Source organism: Lipophrys pholis, assembly GCF_963383615.2.
Source record: "Lipophrys pholis genome assembly, chromosome: 9".
NCBI classification, from domain to species: domain Eukaryota; kingdom Metazoa; phylum Chordata; class Actinopteri; order Blenniiformes; family Blenniidae; genus Lipophrys; species Lipophrys pholis.
In genome coordinates this window covers 22112883-22132717 of record NC_137639.1, presented here as the reverse complement: position 1 = coordinate 22132717, position 19835 = coordinate 22112883, and the positions used below count along the sequence as shown (strand labels likewise).

At 41.2% G+C, this 19835-nt stretch overlaps 2 protein-coding genes across 10 annotated transcripts; both read right to left on the bottom strand.

Annotated features, from left to right (window-relative positions):
- Positions 1-4175: 4175 nt before the first annotated feature.
- u2af2a (U2 small nuclear RNA auxiliary factor 2a) lies at positions 4176-14888 on the bottom strand. 7 transcript variants are annotated; one of them, XM_080471092.1, is made up of 13 exons: positions 14300-14888; positions 13109-13250; positions 10646-10732; positions 10511-10546; positions 10120-10223; positions 9718-9869; positions 9454-9570; positions 9190-9346; positions 8997-9076; positions 7745-7867; positions 7569-7655; positions 6457-6705; positions 4176-6359 (listed from the first exon to the last, which is right to left on the bottom strand). In XM_080471092.1, the coding sequence occupies exons 1-13, from the start codon at positions 14346-14348 to the stop codon at positions 6225-6227; spliced, it is 1518 nt and encodes a 505-aa protein (XP_080327218.1). In that variant the 5' UTR covers positions 14349-14888; the 3' UTR covers positions 4176-6224. The 7 variants fall into 7 exon arrangements, with proteins under 7 accessions (XP_080327218.1, XP_080327219.1, XP_080327221.1 ...); XM_080471093.1 differs by having other exon boundaries at positions 9208-9346; XM_080471090.1 differs by having other exon boundaries at positions 4863-6359; positions 8997-9079; positions 9175-9346.
- Positions 14889-15599: 711 nt separating this feature from the next.
- ccdc106a (coiled-coil domain containing 106a) lies at positions 15600-19835 on the bottom strand. Of its 3 annotated transcripts, XM_080471195.1 has the most exons (9): positions 19689-19830; positions 19188-19257; positions 19002-19100; positions 18666-18887; positions 18468-18524; positions 18072-18353; positions 17810-17977; positions 17531-17700; positions 15606-17396 (listed from the first exon to the last, which is right to left on the bottom strand). In XM_080471195.1, exons 2-9 carry the CDS (start codon positions 19255-19257, stop codon positions 17364-17366), a joined length of 1101 nt encoding a protein of 366 aa, XP_080327321.1. In that variant the 5' UTR covers positions 19689-19830; the 3' UTR covers positions 15606-17363. The 3 variants fall into 3 exon arrangements, with proteins under 3 accessions (XP_080327319.1, XP_080327320.1, XP_080327321.1); XM_080471193.1 differs by having other exon boundaries at positions 15600-17700; XM_080471194.1 differs by having other exon boundaries at positions 15600-17700; positions 19188-19835.

Genomic DNA, 19835 nt, shown 5'->3' with positions numbered 1-19835 from the left:
GGGGGGGGGGGACAAAACAGGCTGTAGGCTGTGACAAGGAAATAAACACCTGCAACAGCTAAACCTTGTTTTCTTGTTTTCTGTGACTGCAGAGAGAACACAGAGCTGAGGGAGGACACATGTTAAACTCATGACAGCAGTGATTTATTGATTCACGTGGGGACATTTTTCCTGTTTTAATGCACATTTGTGTGTGTCTGTTCTTTAAAATGACTTCACCTCTAATTGCACGGTCCATCGTGGCTCCTCCATCATATAAGATGGATAGAAAGTGTCCAAAGACAGTCAGAGGCCATCAATAATCTACAGTATGCTGACATGAACAATCTTGTCTGTGCATCACTCAAGTGCCCCGATCAGCAGTGCTGATTTATGCTTGAACCGTGCACATGCATATACTAGTGTATGCATCCATGCATACGGCGGCCACTCTCAGAATCTGGCCAAGACTTTTGACCAATCAAAGAAGGAGTCTGTGAAGGAGTTGCGTTTCTCTGATGACAAACAACAAATCTTGATATAAAAAGACAATGAATCAAACTAAGACATACCATGTTGCATAGAGCTTCATTGTTATTGATGAAGCATATTGATGAGATTACTGAAAACATCACTTAGCAGCACTGCTGCATTGATGTTTCTATATTATCGAATGCCTCGGACACTGAAATGTAACAATTGATTTCACATAACTCGTCCTGGTGCAATATATAACATGTTTATATATATACATATATAGTATGTTCATAATCTTATGATTATATTAATATGTATATAAGCTGTTGTTATAGTGGAATTACATATATGTATCAGGGTCATGTATCTAGCGGCACAGTTTGCATGTTTTCCTTGTGCACACATGGATTTTCTTCGGGTACTCCAGCTTCATCCCACATGCGGACTGATGATTCTATATCTGCTCACGGTATGAATGAGAGTGTGTGTGACTATCTGTCTCTCTGTGTTTGCCCTGTGATGGATGGCGATCCGTCTGGTGTGTACCCTGAAATTTCACACAAGCCAGGATTGGCTGCCTGCGATCACAGATGGGCAAAAGCAGAACAGATGATGGATGCATCTGGGCTGGAAGACAGCGGCGCAAAGAAACCAGGACAAGATAAACACGTCTTTTTGTAGGATTTACTGTTAATAAGCGATCTTATAGTGTGATTATGAATTTATGGGATGCACAGAAAGTGAGTAAGCAAACACAAACCTATTCCAACAGTTGGTGGTCGACTTCACAGGCCCTTCTGTGGTAAGTTTGCATGTTCTCTCTGAGCCTTAAAGCAGCTTCACGTACTTTTCACTTCTGTAACTGAAACTTGATGTGACTGTGGAACGTGACTGGGATTTTTAGACTTTTATACAGGCGGTACAATGCTCTTGCCCCATTGTTAGCTGGTTTAAACTTATCTCATTTTGAAATCACATATCACTTTATTTGCTATCTAATTTAGTTCTGTGGTTTTTCATTTCATCTGTATTATTTAGGTCAAGGTGTGTCAGAACATTCATAATTGATCAATACAGTTACTGTACTGACTCTAACATTGCAGCAATCAAATATACTGTAAACAGAATGAATGCAATCACGCACAAGCTACCAGAGATTAAAAATACTCAACATTTGCCCCGAACTGCTGTTATATTAATACTGGCATAAGTAACATTGGTGGCACATTTCTGAAAAATAACTCGGTACATTTTTTAACCATATTGAGAAGCAGCGACAACAGGAATTTCATTTAATTCACCTGTATAAAATATATATGGTTGAATCATGTTTAACAGAATAAAGTATATGACAACAAAGAATGGTGAAGATTAGACAGGAAACTTATTCACCATAGACATACAGACTTCAGATTGTGGGGGTTCACACTTGTGGTTTTAAAAATAGACAGGATTAAATGATGGAAATTATACTTATGAGTGTGTAAAATTAATAATTAAAATTACCTTGAAAAATACAGGCACCCACAATACAACTCAAGTTCTGTACAGTGAGTAGTTTCCATTAGTATCTTCCAAAACCACATAGTGTGATTGTGTATCAGTTCCTGTAATAAATAAAATCCCAATCTACCATGAAACAAATGAAACAGTGGTATTTCTCATGGCCGTACTCCTTAAAATGTAAAGTAAAATGAAGAAGCCGTTCAAATGAAGGTTTGATTTTCTCTCCAGCAATATTAGTCCTTTTGGCATGAGTTGTTTTGGCAGAGGGACACTCCAGTCTAATAGATCCCTCAGCACGAGGTACCACTGCTTCTATCCAGTGCTGATTATATTCTGGCAGCCATTGAAACATGCAGATAAGAGATACAGTATGTTCAAACCAAACAAAAGAAAAAAAACATGGGGGAAAATGACAAACTTCCACAGGACTCAAGCGTAGACACAAGAAGTTATGCAAATAGTGCAAATTGGTGCCAGAAATACCCCCCCCCCCCCCCCCCCAATACAATATCTACTGTTCTAGTCAGATGACTTTCATTTGACATAACTGACTTTGTGAACACCCAGTAACCTTGTGTTCTCTCATGTAGTCTGTAGTGACTGTAAGAGAATGAACAACACTCATTAGTTATATATTATTAAAAAATATTCTTATACAACAAGAACCTCAGTGAGCGTAACAAATAGACTGTATTTAAGTGAAATACCATAACAATGATCTGTTGTCCCCTGGAAGTGTTAAAAAAAAACAACAACAACTACTAAACCTTATTGTCTAATATCAATTTGTGTTTCTGACACTTTCAATAAAATTCATTTCTAAAAATGTGTTTCTTTTTGGTCTGATATCTTTTCACACATTGGAAGGAAGGAGTCAACCTGGGAAAAGGCTTCCCCCCCCTGACCCCCCACTTTGTTCTTGTTGCTGTGATTTTCCTCCCACGGCTTTGTTAACCACTGCATCTCTTATAAAACTTTTTGTGTATGGGTTTTGGTCCCTCTGCAGATGTTATGACCGAGTTGACCCTATATCAATCGTCTCACCTTGCAGCAGATATCAAAAACAATTTCTATAAGAGTTTATATATAGCCAGCTGTTGTTGATTTCATTTCTTACTCTGTCAACGTTACCTGTGTGAATGAGGTATTTGCATCGTTTGAGGTCTTTCAGGGTCACATACAAACTGGACGGTGTACACGGAGTACTGCATCCATCCTGCTCCAGTGTTGCACTCTTCCTCTGCTGCAGTGTTCTATCTTTCTGAATGAAGATCAATGGGGAAGCACTGCCCAGAATGACAATGACCATCGTGTTGTTTTCACCGCTAGAGGGAGATAAAGGCACAATCCTCACTGCAGAGTCAGGCTTTAGGGAGGGCTGCAAAAAAAAACCAGAAAAAAAACCCCATCTAATAACTCATGATAGGCAGCCTGAGCTCCCTGATCTATAAGAGAGGCAGGGTCAGCTTTACATGTTTCCTCTGGTGGATATAGCTTCAGCTGCATGACAGAGCTGCTGTTTTATCTCTGTCCTGGGGGAACAGCAGGGCACAGAGTGTTGCATCAGAGGCCCTGCTGCCGGGTTTTTGTGCAGTGGGGTGCAGCGATGCAGATGGAGATGGGCAGCAGAGAGCTGACACAGGACATTATTGCATGTCAGAGCCTTGTTGCTTTCCCCTAACTGTTTTACATGGACTCCCTGCTGAATAAGACACAGCAGCTTCTATGGCTGCAGCTGCTGCTGACCAAGACAGTGCCCTTTAAACCAGAAAGAAAAGACATTTGGCCGCAGACTAAACATCAATCTGTACTGATTCTATGATAGAAATCCAGCAATATAAACGGAGAGAAGATATATGACTAAATATGCTCTGTATGGCTTCACTGATACCTTATGTCTTTAAGTATTTTTTAAACGTTTGTATCCTCAATCTACAAAAACGTATATTTCATTTGTCCAACTTTTGACAATTTCAAATATATTGGATGTATATGGTGCATGCGTTCCATCTCATTACATAAAGACAGATTGCCTATGCGCCTGCAGAACAGCGCCATCGTTTGGACAATACTGTCAAGTACAAGGTTTGATGGATTTCGCGTCAAGGTGGAATGAAGCAGCGGCTCCAGTCTACTCCGTCTCCATTACAGACCGAGGGGAAGTGTTGGTGCGGGATGTGGGCGAGCACAAGACAGGAAGGACAAATGAAAGTGGTTGTGTAAATTCAGTTTTTAATCAACATTTGAAAACAAATTGGACAAATGAAAGACTGCTTCTTTTATAAACTAGAGGTGGCTTTTTAGGGTTTTAAATCATTTCAGAAATCACATTATTTTCTAGAGAGAGACAAAGAAAAGAAGCTATATGACACTGAAAATTCATATTTGTTGTCAGAAAGTGAGGAGTAACATCTCGAAAGTCTTTCCACAGACACAATCTCTCTTTTAACACCATCTTCAGCAACCAAAGGTATCAAATGAAAGCAAAGTCTCAAAGCGGTACAGTGTGAACATGTGGTCCGAGAGGGAGAAAGGGCAGATGACGAGGGAGACAGGGGGAAGCAGATCTTGTCGGAGGAACGCGTCTAACATCTCAACAGGAACTCGACTAACCTTTGACATTTAATAAAAATTCATGAGTGACGACAAAAAAAGAAGACCAAAACGGCTTAAAACCGTCATCTTTGTGAGGAGAATTTGTTTGTGAGCCTTTATTCATCAATCTGTACAGAGCAACATTTTTAGGAGAGAGTATAAATTTACTTTGAGTCCCTTAATATTGGTGAGCCATCACTTCTAATTTTAAGTAGATTAAAGGGAAGAAATCAGACTGTATGTTAGAAAAGCACAAAGCAGGTGGCTTTGGTTTCACTCTGCAGTACGACACGAGTCGGAGGGGCGGGGGTGTTAGTCACGTGTTTATTTGGTCTTGTCAAAGAGGTGAGACGTTGCACAAAGAGAACCAGGTCCGACACATCCAACATCCCAAAATCTGCTGGGGAGCAAGGAAGAATGACAACTGGCTAAAGGACAAGCTGGTGACACAATATGAATATACAGACTTCTTTGACAGAGGGGGGGGGGGGGGCAAGCCAGATTTCTTTTCATAGTGAATTACGTGTGATAACATTAAGGCTTGTTGGTAAGGAAGAGATATATCCCCATTAAAACCCAATCTGTTTTTCCTCTTGAATTGAACCCCGGGCTGCACTGGACTGCTGAGACAAACACTCGCCTTTAAAAAGCTGTTCACGAAACATCGACATGAAAAAAGCTACAGTAGATAAGAAAAAGAAAATAAAGAAAAAACAAACGTACTGAAAACGCTCTTTTTATGCACTTCATGTTATTCTGCGGCCTGAATACAAGGTGATATTACAGCTCAAATCAGTGAAGCTACACACAGTATCAGAACAATTACAGCTGACATTCAGATAGAGTCCGAGCAGACGACAGATTCTCTAACAATCGTCCTGAGGGTGGGGGGTGGGTGGTGGGGTGGGGGTGGGTGGAAGTGTGTGAAGGGGGGACAGCAGTCTGATGAGTCCAAACAGAAAAATTCAATCCAAAAATAAGAAGTCTCCTCTTGCTCTTCTAATGGCGACGGCAAAACCCACGTGGATGTTACAGCTACTGTATATCTACATCATATGGTCAAACAAAAATGCCCTCTTTCCTCTCCCTCTCCCCCAAATCTCCCTTTCCCAAGCCAACGCTCCTGTTTCCTTCTCTTGTCTCAGTCACGATCGTCCAGTAAGTTCCCTACTGCAAATCCTCCCTAATGTACTTAAAACAGGCTTCTTCCATTTAAATACAAACCTTAAAGTGTGGGACCCCCCCTCCCTCCCACCCAAAAAGACATCCCTGTCTCACAAAGTATAAAAATTGTTGACCCCACCCTGGACCTATTATTACGCACACTTCTCAAAAATCTCGGACCCATCCTCCCCCAGCTACCCGACGAGCACCCAAACCAAGCCCCCCTTTTGTTATGGACTGAATATAAACCCTCCCTGGTTGCTTCCTTGTTGAATTTCAAATATCAGGATGAACTGCAGGAGATTTCATGTAGATCTGAAACCAAAAAACTGGGTCTCACCAAAAAGCCATTTGTCAAATTGGTAATAAATTCAGATCCACCTGAAATGTTGCAGAACAAAAACTTCCCGGGGGCTGATTTGGAAGCGGGCAGTACACATCCCCCCCTCCCTCCCTCCCTCCCCCCCCCCCTCTCCTCTTCCAATCCTGGCGTCGTGCCTCCTCTACCAGAAGTCCCGGCGGTGATAGGCGTCTGGATCGCAGTATTTGGTCACCACCACCCTGTTGGCAAACTTCCTTCCAGTGAGCCCCTGCATGGCCTTCTGGGAGTCGAAAACTGACGTGAACTCCACAAAGATCTGCAAAGTGACCAAGACAAGACAAAGAAACAACATGAGGGTGTTTGTACATCAACAATAAGACGAGCGTGGATCGAGGCGACTGAACCAGTCCTACCTTGCCAGTTCCAGGCACTTCCAGGCCGTCCACAGGTCGAGGGATCTCAATGCTCTTCACTTGGCCGTACTTGCTGCACTCATCTCGGACGTCTTCCACGATCTCCTCGTATTCCTCGTCGTCCAGCAGCTCTTCGGGGGCCACCATGTTCATCAGACACAGCACCTCAGTGGGCAGGCCTCCCATCTGGGTCACGGAGCTGTTCAGGCCCGGCACTTGCAGCGTGACGGGAGTCTGGTTTATGCTCGTCTGCACAGAGACACACGGAGGTTAGGAGACGTCTAAAACACACATCTTGCTCAGAGCAATTACAGTAAACAGGTGAAAGTCTTAAGCATGATTTAGACATTGCAAGTTGAAATGAAGAACAATCCTATTGTACCTTTTGAGGTTTGGAAACAAGTCAATACTCATGTTATTGTTAATTTTCTAGGCATCGTTTAGTTTTTTGACTTTTCAGAAGATGCTTTTTTCCATTGAGGATGAATGAACATGAAAAATGTTTATGTGTCTTAAAATATAAGAAAGTTTACCAGCCATTGTTTATGGTTTTTCTCTCTGGATAATAAAAGACATTAAGCCACCATTCTGGCGAGGTTTACTGTTTGTAGCAGACTTAACAGGTATAAGCAGAAATGTGTTAAACATACCTTATTTAAAAGCAAATAATTGTAGATGAACTTCAGTAATATAAGTGTATAAGTGCTTTAAGTTGTCCTTGACATTAAATTATGAAAACTCTTCATTTGCTACTTTTGAACAGACTACTAAAACACATCCTAGTATTACTGCCGACTTTGTCCACGAGGATCTAACTGGTGGTGAATGTCAGCGCTGTGGGCTGGATGCTCTTCATGCCAAGACAACAACATACAGCACAACCTATGTGTTTGCCAAAATGCTTCTTCTAACTGAAGAGTACAAATAACTTCACTTGCCAGAACACATGGATATGTGCGTATTAACGGTGTGAACAGATGAAGAGGAGCAGAACAACTGCTGCAGCCGACCTAATCTAATCAGCAACTTGTCTTTATCTACTTTAGAAAGTCCGAGGGAGCTTCTCGCCTCCCACCACCCTGCTGTCATCAGTCCAGGCGCTGGACACTCACCAGAGTGGCGTTCTTGGATCCCACGCTGGCTCTCTGCACCAGCAGCTTCTTGTCTCCCAGCTGCATGCCGTTCAGGCCAGCGATAGCCTGCAACAACACAAAGTTTTACAATGACGATTTGAACACTGTTACAATAAGATGCAGCATTTTTTTCCTCCCTTGTTTGATCAAGTCACCTGATCGTTAAGGTTGACATCAACATATTCACAGAAAGCGTATCCTTTGGAGAGGCCTGTGGCGCTGTCCTTCACCAGGTTAAAGGCTTTCAGGGGGCCGAAAGACGTCAGCAGCTCCTTCACCTGAGACACAGGAAACACATGTGAGCAGCCCCATAAACTCTGGATAATCCAGCCGTGTGAAGTCCATGGGTGGCAGTTTAATCCAGACACTGATTAATATTAAGTTATATCCCTCCTATCTGTACTTCTTCAGTGTTTAAACCGCCACACTGACTTTTTGCGTCAGTAAACGAGAAAGTGAAAAACTAGATAGTATAATGTGTGTGTTCATTCACAGAGCAGATGCACAGTTGCATCTCAAAATATTAAATTACTCGAGTAAGATTTGCTTTCCATTTGAGAAAAACTCCTGATGCAGACAAAACATTTTTTAATTGATGGCCATACGCACAGGAGCACCAGAAACATTGAAAAATACTGTGGTGTGCACATTAGACTACAAAAAGGCACAAATACACCTACGTGTGTGCAGAAAACAGTAACATGAGTGATTTGAGTCAGTCATCTTCAATAGTAGTAAAAGCCCACTTGGTATCTGGTGTATGTAAGAAATGAGCCTCAACTGATCCAGATGATGGTCAGGTGAATGATTGTAAACTGATAAATAAACAAACACTGAGTTCATGTGAAGCACGATGCATTTCAGGAAAGTGGCTTTTCCCCCATTTAGACCGAGATAAAGACAAAAAGACTGCAAGCAGAATTAAAACAGCCAAAACAAATGTTTAAAGTTATTACATGAAAATATTAATGGTTTCAGAATTCAATGTAATAGTTATTTCTACCCCATAATTTTATAAATTAATATGGAAGAATTTTGTTTTAATCTTCACAAATTTATCTCAAAAGTCATGAAAAAAATTAAGTATTACTTAATAAAAAAAAGTTTTAGATTTTTCTATTTCATTAACCACAGGCCATAATTATCACAACTACATTTTTAAAAGTGGTTGGAACTTTTCACCTTATATGTTATGAGAAAAGATAATTCAAACTTTAAAAATATTCTCACTTGGGATGCACCTGACAGACTTTATACTTCACACTGTGGTTCTTCATATTTCCAGATTAGTTAACATTCTTAAAATGTAATATATACACAAACCACATTTGCTCCAAAATGCTTGAGTAATAACTGCTCAGAACACTGGTTCATCTGTTGAACCTGCTTGGCGGCGGAGACACTGACCTGGTCATCGTTCAGGTAGTTGGGCAAACCACCAATGAAGAGCTTGTGGGCCGAGTCCGGCACCACTGTGGACACCACACCTGCTCAAGGTGCAAAACAGTACAAGACATAAACCATTTGCACAGAGATCACACTAGTGTATGAAATGCTGAATACTTATGAATTGTGCCACAAGTACTTGAGGGGTAAAAACCATTAATTGTCTGTGTACCAGGCACATAGACACTAGGATTCTCGCTCATGCCAGGCAGTGGCTGATAATCATGGGGACGGCGAATTTTAAGACTCTGGCCTTGAAAGATGATGCCGTCAAATGCCATTGCCTGTGTTGTTTCATCCACTGAACGAAACTACACAGAAACAAAACAATACGATCAATTAAATGCAACAAATTGAAGGAAGGATGAACAGCAGTGACGAGGAAGAACAAATCAGGTCCTTGAAGTTTTATTCTCACCTCAAGGAAGGCAAAGTTCTTATCCTGGTTGATCTGTACAGCAAGCACAGGATTTCCAGGGGCCTGAGTAAGACCACCCAAACGCATCTGAGCATTAAAGAAGTCCATCATTGACTCCTACAGACAGGAGAAATAAAATGAGTTAGTTTATGAAATTCTGATAAGAACAGATGATCATTGGGGGGGGGGGGGGGGGGGGGGGGGGGGGGTGGGATCTTTATTTTTATAGCCTTGAACTGACGGTCAAAGGATCCCATTACTCACCTCTGTGATGCCAAAGGGGATGTTGCCCACATAGAGCCGGCGAGCCTGTCGGGTCATCTGGCTGCCCACGACAGGTACAGGTGTTGGAGTAACAGCCAGGCCGTCTGGAGTCATGGTGGGCAGGAGGGCTGTGGCCGGGATCTGACCTGCGGCTGCAGAGGGACAACAGGCAACTTTCAACAAAAGGATTCTACTTTTAATCAATCTGTAACCCACAGACATGCCATGGATTATAGTGGTGGTTCATAAAGATAATAAAAAGGAACAATGAACCTCGCAATCTATTCAAAAATCCTTCACACCGAGGTTCAGTAGTTTGATTAAAAACTGTTAGACGCCCTAATAGAGAGAACAGAGTGACTTGAACTCTGCAGCGAGGAAGCCTAAAGAGAGATGAGCTACCTTGCATGGCTTTGTACTGCATCGGAGTGATGTGCTCAAAGCCAGGTGGAGGGACATCCCAGTACTTCTTCACCTTCTTCTTCTTCTCACGGTGCGGGGAACGGCTGTTTAAAGAACACAAAGCAGCTAAAATAAAGGTGAACGTAACAATAACGGATGTGAACTATTAGAGCAGAAGATGAGTCAAGCAGCCTCCTCAAGATACAGATTTAGTAACATTCTGGAAACTTAAGTCAAACAACCCAACAGGCAATACAGGAGGAATGAAGGAGAGGAAACCCTTTTCATCTACACACAATAAATACATGGTGTATAGAATCAGAGGCAGTTCATTAAATTGCAGTTGTTGCAGTAATGCACAAACCAGGTTTGTGTTAGTTTGCTGTATTACCTTCCAGCATTGTCCTGGGGGAAGCTGGATGGTGAGCTGAAATGACATTGGAAGGGTTTCACATTTCTCTCAAATAAATCATCACATTAACATTCCAATTCACAAAAGAAAAATCTGGATTTTGAAGACACTCGCCTATTACAAGGAGCTACCAGGAGCCTGGGTGGCCCGTTTGTTTCTCTGACCAAGTCATTCGGTGGGCCTGGCAGCTGACATGCAAAACTGTTTATGAACAACCGAGTGATGCAAATGAAAGCAGAAATTAAAACCCTCAAAAAGACAGCAGCTGCAGAGGAGAGGGGTCAAATTTGACATCTTCTGACTAAGTACACAGACACACACAGACATAGGTAACAGCTTTTACTTAGGCACTGAGAGACGAGCAGCAACAGGACAGATGTAATAAGAAGCAGAACTGACAAGCTTCACAATAGTCCTCCATTAAAAGAAATAATGTTCATTCAGGAGGCATGTGCAGTTGAATTAAAATGTAACAAAGAGGATAATTTACATTAATAGTTATCGTCGTCAGTCACAAACAATTGTTCCTCGGATCCTCAATATAACAGGTGCTGTTCTAGTAAGAAATTACACCTGCATGAAAACTTTCCCATAACAAAAGTTTGACTTGGCTTTCACGAAACATTGTGATTCACACTCATGGAGAGACAATCGCACACATACTGTGCAGCATCTGAGATTCACTCTCACCATCTCAAATTAAACATCTTTCTGGAGTTTCATTATTAACAGCCTGACCTTTGGTTGCAGGGTATAACAGAATTTTCTTAAAACCAGGTAATTCTGCCTCTAAATATTCAGAATGCAGCAGCTGTTACTTTGTTCAAAGGCACAGCCACTGAGCTCTGGGCAAAATAATAACACTGGCTCTAGCACCTGTGACAGAAGGTTAAAGGGAAAAAAAAGTGCCCCAAAAAACAACATCAGGCTCCATAAAAGAAAAGCTGGAAGCAGGTTAGTGGTCGGGGTGGGCAAACAGTGAAACAGGAACATGAAAAGTAAAACAAAAATTACAAAATAAAATACCAAATACTGACGGCTTAATTCAAATGGGAAAAATAAAAATACCAGCTGTTATAAACTAAGGTAATTCTACAAAATATTTTTTTAACAAAGTCATTTTAACAGGATTTAAGTATACCAACACTCAATAACTTGCGTAACTGAGGTTATCGCTCAAAGTGCAGGGATTTAAATAATTATCAAACTCCAATGTCCATAACATGATGATTAAAAAACTAACAGCTTTAGAACATGTTACTGCTCAGACATCGGCGTTTTTCTTTCCTTCTGAAAAGGAGGCACATGATGACAGATTACGTCCGAACCGTGTCAGTGCACACTTTTACAAACCACAGTAATTTGCGCTTTGTTGTCAGGGGAAAAGCCAAACCATTCCCACACGATGGATGCAGGGTTTCTTTTCAGGACCAACTCCCCGTTTCGCCTTCAGCCACGCTTCCTCGATATGCAACCAAAACACACGTCCGTAATTCACTATGATTGGCTGGCCAGGTGCACGTTAAATGTCTGCATGCCAGCATAGAGCTGGCACATATAGAATCTGCTCTACAGACGATTCTATGATCTCCCTGCTTTGTCAGATCATCAACACATTCCAATTCTTCACAAGCTAATATCGTCATATCACACACCCCTATATAGTGGCATTATTTTTCAACACGAAGCCAGTCAAGCGCACCTAAGAACAGTCTGCAGAAATAAATGTGATCTTTAATAACGCTTTAATGTCAGATTTTACAACAAATTTGTATCGAGCTTCATACGAAGGCTTTTCTTCATTGAAACGTGACCATTTCTGAAAAGACTAAAATAAATTCATTGCTACGATTTATCAACATGACATGATAATTATAGCGAAGTTGCATTCTGTTGCACTTCCTCTCTGGAAGAAATGACTAGTGAGAGATTATGACACTGCCCTCTAGTGGCCAGCAGGTTTCTTAAGTCATGCTTCACATGGTGCTCTTAAATGAGTGAAAGAAAAAGAAAAACCTAATAAAATGACACAGATCTAAATTTTTTGATAAAATAAGCATCCATTATTTTTGTTTAAAAATGGACATGAATTATATCAGAATATATTGCAACACATGTTTTTGCAATATATTAGGATATTAAGTGTCTTGGATCATCAATCCTGTCGTGTGTTATGTGCAAAATTGCCAAATTCTCAAAAAATGCACAGCCAAATATAGAAAGCTTGCATGTTCCTATCAAAGAAAACTCTAAGTTTCAGTGTCATGTTTAGTGTGCAGTTGCCGGGGTTACATACAACAAGCAACTGGAAAGAGGCCAGGTCCATCAAGGGTGTACAGAGGACAGGCTGGTGTGGCCAAACATCAATCCTGTATGCATGCACACTTAAGAGCAATGCAAAACTGTAAAAATTGTATCCATGCTTGTTTATATCTGTGTGCCCACATTAAAATGTAAAGTAACAATTTAAATGTTGAATCAAAAGCATCCTTGTATGATGCAATCTTGATGGATGGAATGGGGGCTTTAAAGATTCACAGTGTCCCAGTCCAGGTCTGCCTGTGTAGACGTACTAACCTGCGCCTGTGTCTCCGGTCCTTACTGTCACCACGGCGGTCCCTGCTGCGTCTGTCCCGGTCTCTGCTCCTCCTTTTCCTGTCTCTGCTGCGGCTGCGGGAGGTGGACCGGCGGTGGTGGCGGTTCTCTTTATCCCTTTCAGCTTTGGAGATGGACAATTTGTTAACTTGCATAACCACCAATGAATTGAACACACTGCAACCTGGGGAATTATCTCAGCTGGAAAATCATTCATTGAGTTCTGATGGGATAAGCAAAGAGCTAGCAAAACAATACAATTGATAGATTGTGGAGTAATTCCAAAACATAATTAGTTCAACAGTAACTGATTTTGTTTTGTTTTATATATATATATATATATATATATATATATATATATAGTAGTCCTATTTGTAATATCGACATGTTTAGAGATGATAAAAGTGTTCTTGACAATTGACTTGTCACCTAAAAATCACTTATGTTGGGAAAAAAATGCACTTGTGGATGTAGATTTTCTCACTGGAAAAATAGCCTAAAAGTGCACAAAAGCTAGTTTATAAGTCGATTGTGGAATAATCACACAAGTACCAAATTAGTGTCAATTTCATTGAAAAATCTAACGGGTATTATGTAACATAGTGGGCTTTGATGTCTTTGCTTCGAGTGTGAATCTTTTGTCAAAAAATTTAACCCTTGATGACTGTGTAAAGCTGGTTTCTCTGACACTTAATACTAATTATTTAAATTAGATTAAATACATCGCAAAAAGGGACTTTTACGTTGTTATTGTAGAATCAATCATTTGTCGCATTCGTGATCTTTAAAACTGAATAATAAATAAAAAATAAAGTATTTTAAAAATGTGTTTAGTATATTGCAACAGCTGCAAACACAACAGCTGCCTCTGTTAATGGATCATCGGCCCATTCAGGAGATGACCACAAAAAATTCTGGGCCGATTTTAAAGTGTGAGATAGATTTGTAAAGTCTGAATCGCCGTAATGTAACACAATCGAAGCATTTTAACATTCGCAGTACCAAAAAGCAGTGATCAGCAATGGAGCAGCTGCACGGCATCTCTCCAGGCTAACAATCCACTTAAGGCTCCAGCAAGTAGACGGCTCCGTAATTGGCCAAATTAATTCAGAGAATCCCCAATCCAAGTGCATAAAGCGGTTGGATTCGGCAATGTGCAACGGCATCGCTTACCTTGTTTGTTTTCAGACAGCTGTCTCTCAAATTCGTCGAAGTCCGACATCTCGGAGCTGAAGGCTGCTACGCTCTCCGGGGCTGCGTTGTTCGGTTGGCGGTGGCTAGCTTAAGCTAGCGACAAAGTGTACACTTTGAGAAACGAGCGCGTCTCCGACCGAGCTCCAGCAAGTTAGCTTCAATAAGCGGCCTGTCTCAAGCCAAAATCACCGAAATAGTGTTAGCTAGTGCACACATTAGCTGCGTGGTTACTTATTTACGGAGTAAAGAGTGAAATCATTGAGAAAGAAAACGTGTTCGCATGGGGTTAGCCCGCTAACGTTAGCCTGCTAGCTTGTAGCAAAGTCCAGAAGAAAAGGCCCGCTGCTCGGCTAGCTTAGCTCCGCCAAACGACGAATGAATGAGACAGTTTTTGCGATGTAAATGCAAAATAAAGCGGCTTACATGCCCACAGAGCGGAGCTAATTTTCTTTCTGAGCCTACAGCTTTCCTCTTTTAAGCGCTTCGACCCAGAAGAAAACGGTTAAGACTTCGGTGTGCCCGCTTTTTCGCTCCGTCTCCAGGTACCCCGTGACACCGGAAGTTGATGAAAGTCGGAGTTCCGGTGAGGCTGCGCATGCGCGACATGCAGAGGACAGCTGAGCCGTAGACGTTATAAAACATAGACATTCCATGAGATAAGCTGTATTTCATCCACCAATGCCCCAGAAATGAACGTACATCATGTACAATTTGATCCGCGTATGGAACAGGAGTAGAGTGAGCTGTATTAGCTGTGATTTCACATCCAAAGAGTTAAATAGAGGGCAGATTCTCAGCAGCAACTTCACATCTCCAGGATTTAAACTGAGAAAATGCCCTGAGCATACTTTTATCTGTATTCTCCAGAAACAGAGAAGGTTTAACTGATACAAATCGTCAGTCCATGCTGCAAATCAGTGGAGAGTTTTCACGCAGTTTCATTATCCGTGTTCTTGTTGGGGTGTCAAATATAATGCCCATAGGCCAAAACGGACCCACAATAAAGCTACAATCGAACAAATTGTAAAAATTTCAAAGAAGATATCAGGGTACCTTGAAAATCCAAACACACACACAGGGAGAACACACAAACTCCACATAAAGTGGTGAAGATGTATATTCGGGCTCAAGCCCAGCCTTGAACACAGGCCGATCTCCCTTTGAGTGCATACCACCACACCACAATAAACCCCTACAACACAGATCTCAAACAAAATATTAATGTGTATTGTGCCAATGATGAAGAGCGAGAATATGAGACAGGACACCAGACTTCTTTGGAGAATATCAAATGGTTTATTTACAGCCATGTTGAAAAGATGCAGTTGGTGAATCAATTATTTGCATGTGAAGGTTGTTGAAGAAATGTACACACTAAATCTACATTTTGCATCATATCAATTGGTCCGATTGTTTTCTTTAATGAATTTTACGTCTCTCTAAAAGTTTCACAGGTTGATTCTGAGTCACGCACAAAGACACTGAAAGCAGCTTGAGTCCTGCAAATTTGTAAACTTCCTTTTAAGGAAGTAAGAAGTAGTGATGTGAAATTATTAGCCCCAGTGTCAAACTGCCTCGCATCTAGATAAATCTACACTGATGTACAGTGAAGATTTATCATTCATCGAGATTTATCATCAATCATTGCACTGGAATGAGAACATGTCTACTGTCTGGAAAGTCAAAAGAAAAAAAAAAAAGGAGACATATACAGATTACCACAGAGCAATTTCCTTTACATGCATTTGTAGTGGATCATTGAGAAGAAGCAGTTTGCAGATTATCTGCAAAAACAAGGTGATTTCTCTGATTTTGTAAATTCAAAGTGTTTGTGAAATCAAGAGTCACAATTCCTTACAAGCAACTAAAAGTTACACATTACAAATAACTGGCATAGTAATATTAAGTGTAAATGCTGTGACGTATACTGTATTTTACAAAAACTGTTATTGTCACAAGAGCCTCGATATCAGAAGCACAGGAAGTGATGCACAGGAAGTGATGGTACAAATATTTTAGTGCAAGGTCACACACAACATTAACGGGTGTAGCTGTTATTAGGGCAACAAAGGGAAGCCGCAGTGTTGTTGAGAGCAAGGGAATTATTACAATGAAGTGCACACATAAAAGATTACCAATGCCTGAATTATTGTAACTGAACAACATGAATGTTAAAAAGCATTTTTACCACAAAAGCTATTTTCCTTTCCTGAAGAAATTTCACTAGGGTCTGTTTATGATTGCATCACCTTTTTTTTTTTCCTTCTTCTTTTTTTTTTTTTACAGTTTTTCCTCCCTTAAAGTCAATGGAAATGAGGATAAACTCCTAATATGCTGAAAGAGCACAAAACGTGTATTTAGGCAAGTAAAAAAAAAAGTTAAGATAATTAGAAAACTGTTAAAACAAATACATAAAGCAAGAAGAACATATTAAAAAGGAAGAGGATTGTTTTAATATTACATTAATGTTATGAAGTGCAAGTTACATTTTGAAAGCTACAAAATATTTAGGAATGTCAAATTTGCATATAAATTAAGTGAATTTAACTGCTGCGTTTGAAATATTTTTTGCTTTTGCCGGCTGAAATAAATGAGTAAGTAAATTAAATCACAAAACTCTACACTGATCCAGATGTAGAGGGATCACAATTCTGAAACACAAATGAGTTAGGTTGGTTACACTTATGTAGTAAAAGTTTTATTATTAAGGATATTAGTGGAATGTCTTTTTCGATTCTTATCCACAGTCTCTGAATGGCACAGACTTGACTTTGTGCTCTGTCAGCAACAGGAAGAATATTATTCCAATTTCTCACAGGAACACGGTGCTCCATCAGACCTAAACAGCCACTGTGATGAAGATGTGTCCGAGACGGAGGCACGTCGCCTGTCTGATGGCTGCACCGGCGGTGAAAGAGATGTGAAAAGTTTGTCTGGAATGAGACGTTTGTTTTCTGAGATACCTCTCGTGGAGATCTCTGGTGGGAAAGCAGGTCAGCTGCAGACAAAAAGCCCCCGATCTTCTTGAGAGGAACATTTCAATTCATTGTCTTTTTGTTCCTCTCAGTGTCTGAACCTGTAGGAAATGGGCAGGAGCAGGTTATTCTTCTTCAGAGCCTGCACTCTGCTCAGTGTCTCTTCATCCAAAGCAGTGTAGCAGCGCCGAGCGTAATCCAGCAGCTTCTCCTTGGACGGGTCAAACTCACCCACCTCTGCCACTTTCTCTGGCGCCACCAGCAGCAGCTCTGCGATGGGGGTGGTGGAAGCCACTGTGTTGCGGTCAACGCCGTGGATCTGGAAGGCTTTGGACATATTTTTCAGACGCTGGTATGTAAGCAGAATCTTCTTGTAGCGAAACAGCACCCCGGCAGCATCTTTAACTGAGGGCCAATCACATGAGAGAGTTTGTTAATGCAACTTCAGGAGGTGTCTCCACAGTCACGACACAGAATTTTTAAGTTTAATTAAAGATCGTTTTGCTGTTTTCACCTCTTTGTCGCTCCCTCGGAGCTCGGAAGACCCGTCTTCTCTTTAATTGGTGTCTGTTGCTGTTAATATTATCTGTCAATACATCTTCCCCTGATATCATTTCCTCCTCCTCCATGTAGCCGTCCTGCTCCAAGTATTCGTCAGATTCTCCCAGAAGCGAAAGCGACTCTGAGACAAAAATAATCCATGTAACACAACCTGACTGACCAAACATGCATACATGTAATTGTAATTTTCATGCAAGTCTTCTGAGCTGCGTTACCTGGACCAACGTTGCTATGCCCGCCCAGTTCACCCATGGATGACCTTGTAGCGTTGCTGCTGTTGCCGCTGCTGCCACTGGCTGCGGTACTGGAAGTGCTATGGCCATGACTTTGTAACAGGGCTTGGGATTGCGTAGAATTGAACAAAGCATTCATTGAAGCGATCTGATTTGTTAATGTATTGGAGACATGGTTTTTAGATGGAACCATAGTAGGAGGACCAGGCCGTCGCTGGATAAACTGACGAGAGGGGAAATGCTGTGAGTCGGTCTTCTGTTGTTCTGTGAAAAGAGAAAGAGCAACTTATCCTCAACAAACTAGGATATAATACAGCAAACCATGAAATGGCTGTATGATTATACAATCGTATTTTCAAGATGCAGTTTTGTTTTTACCAGCGGGACGGTCGTCCTCTCTTCTTGCCCTCCAGTTGAATCGTCTTGATTCATATCCTACAAAGAAATAAACAGCAAAATGTCAAAAATAGCTTCATGTCATAAAAGAATTGCTTTGCAAAACTTCAGCTCTAAAAAAGAAACAAATATCAAATCATTGGACAGGTTTTCAACGCACACCTGTCCCGTGTCTCTTACCATTACTGTACTGGCTCTGACTCTGGTCCGGTCCCTGGCTCTTTGTGGAAAAGATGAAGCGGTCCAACTGGCATCGGAGGAAGTCCCTCTCCTCTTCCAAGTCTTCAATTCTTTTCTGCAGCCAAGAGTTTTTCTCCAGAGAGATCTGGAGCTGTGTCCGCAGGTTGGTGATCACCATGTATGAGTTGTTGACTGGAGACGGGCCAGCAGATGATGGTGACTCTGAAGAACAACAACACTGTTCTGTGAACTTGCCGGTGCAATCCATTCAGAATCTTTCGGATGCAGGTCTAATTCATTAGATGGATTAAACAATGTAATGCTCTTGACATTCACCTTCAAAATTCTGATCACTCTGGTTGAAAAAGCCTTGTTGTTCAAAGTTGCTCTCCTCGTAGGGGATGGCAATTTCATAGGCATCCTCATTCTTTGGAGCTGAGAAAAGGGGAATAAATAGAGTGATGACTTGTCGCCCTTGACCTGAAGGCAGGACGGGGTTATTCAGAGCTTCTTAACTCTTACTCTGCAGGTGGAGTGAGCTTGCATGGCTCTTGGATGTGGAAGCAGCATCACTCCTGGTCCCGTCCTCCATCTCACACCACAGACAAAATGTTTAATTACCTTATGGCTTTATCAGAGAAGACACTAGACTGTGCAAATAATGCCCGGAGGATTTCTGTCACTGTGCTGCACAGAAAAGACTTGTTACATGTTAAGACTCTTGCTCAGTTCGGTTTATATTGACAGCCTGCACAACCTGACAAACCCGACGCTGATTTTATTGCATGACTCTTAATGTAAATCTGATCTGAGACATTTAAATCTGAGTTTGCGGCGGCCTCGTCCGGAGCTCACGAGGGAGCAGGATTAGCTTCATGTGATGTTAGCAGCAAATGTAGCCAGATTATAAAAAAAAAAACTACAACATCCTTATTTCATCAACACCAAAAGATTCCCTTCTGTCACTCGGACATCTCTACTATCTTAACGCTACTATAATACTCTACAAAAACTGGTACATACCACTTTAGGTTTGTAATAACTGAATCGTGCACATGTAATAAGACGTTATAACTCTGTCATATCCCCATTCCACGAGCTAGTCTGCTAGCTAACAAGCTAACAATAACAATTACGGCTCTTTTATTTTTTTCAACACGCTCCTACGTC

Coding starts and splice junctions, on each gene's coding strand:
- u2af2a (XM_080471090.1), bottom strand. CDS start 14,348: ATGTCGGACTTCGACGAATTTGAGAGACAGCTGTCTGAAAACAAACAA. Junction 7,868..8,996: donor ACTACCTGAACGATGACCAG/GTCAGTGTCTCC, acceptor CCTGTGTCTCAG/GTGAAGGAGCTGCTGACGTC. Junction 6,360..6,456: donor AAGTGCCTGGAACTGGCAAG/GTAGGACTGGTT, acceptor GTCACTTTGCAG/ATCTTTGTGGAGTTCACGTC.
- ccdc106a (XM_080471194.1), bottom strand. CDS start 19,257: ATGGAGGACGGGACCAGGAGTGATGCTGCTTCCACATCCAAGAGCCAT. Junction 18,354..18,467: donor AGAGGACGACCGTCCCGCTG/GTAAAAACAAAA, acceptor CTCTTTTCACAG/AACAACAGAAGACCGACTCA. Junction 17,701..17,809: donor TCCGAGGGAGCGACAAAGAG/GTGAAAACAGCA, acceptor ATTGGCCCTCAG/TTAAAGATGCTGCCGGGGTG.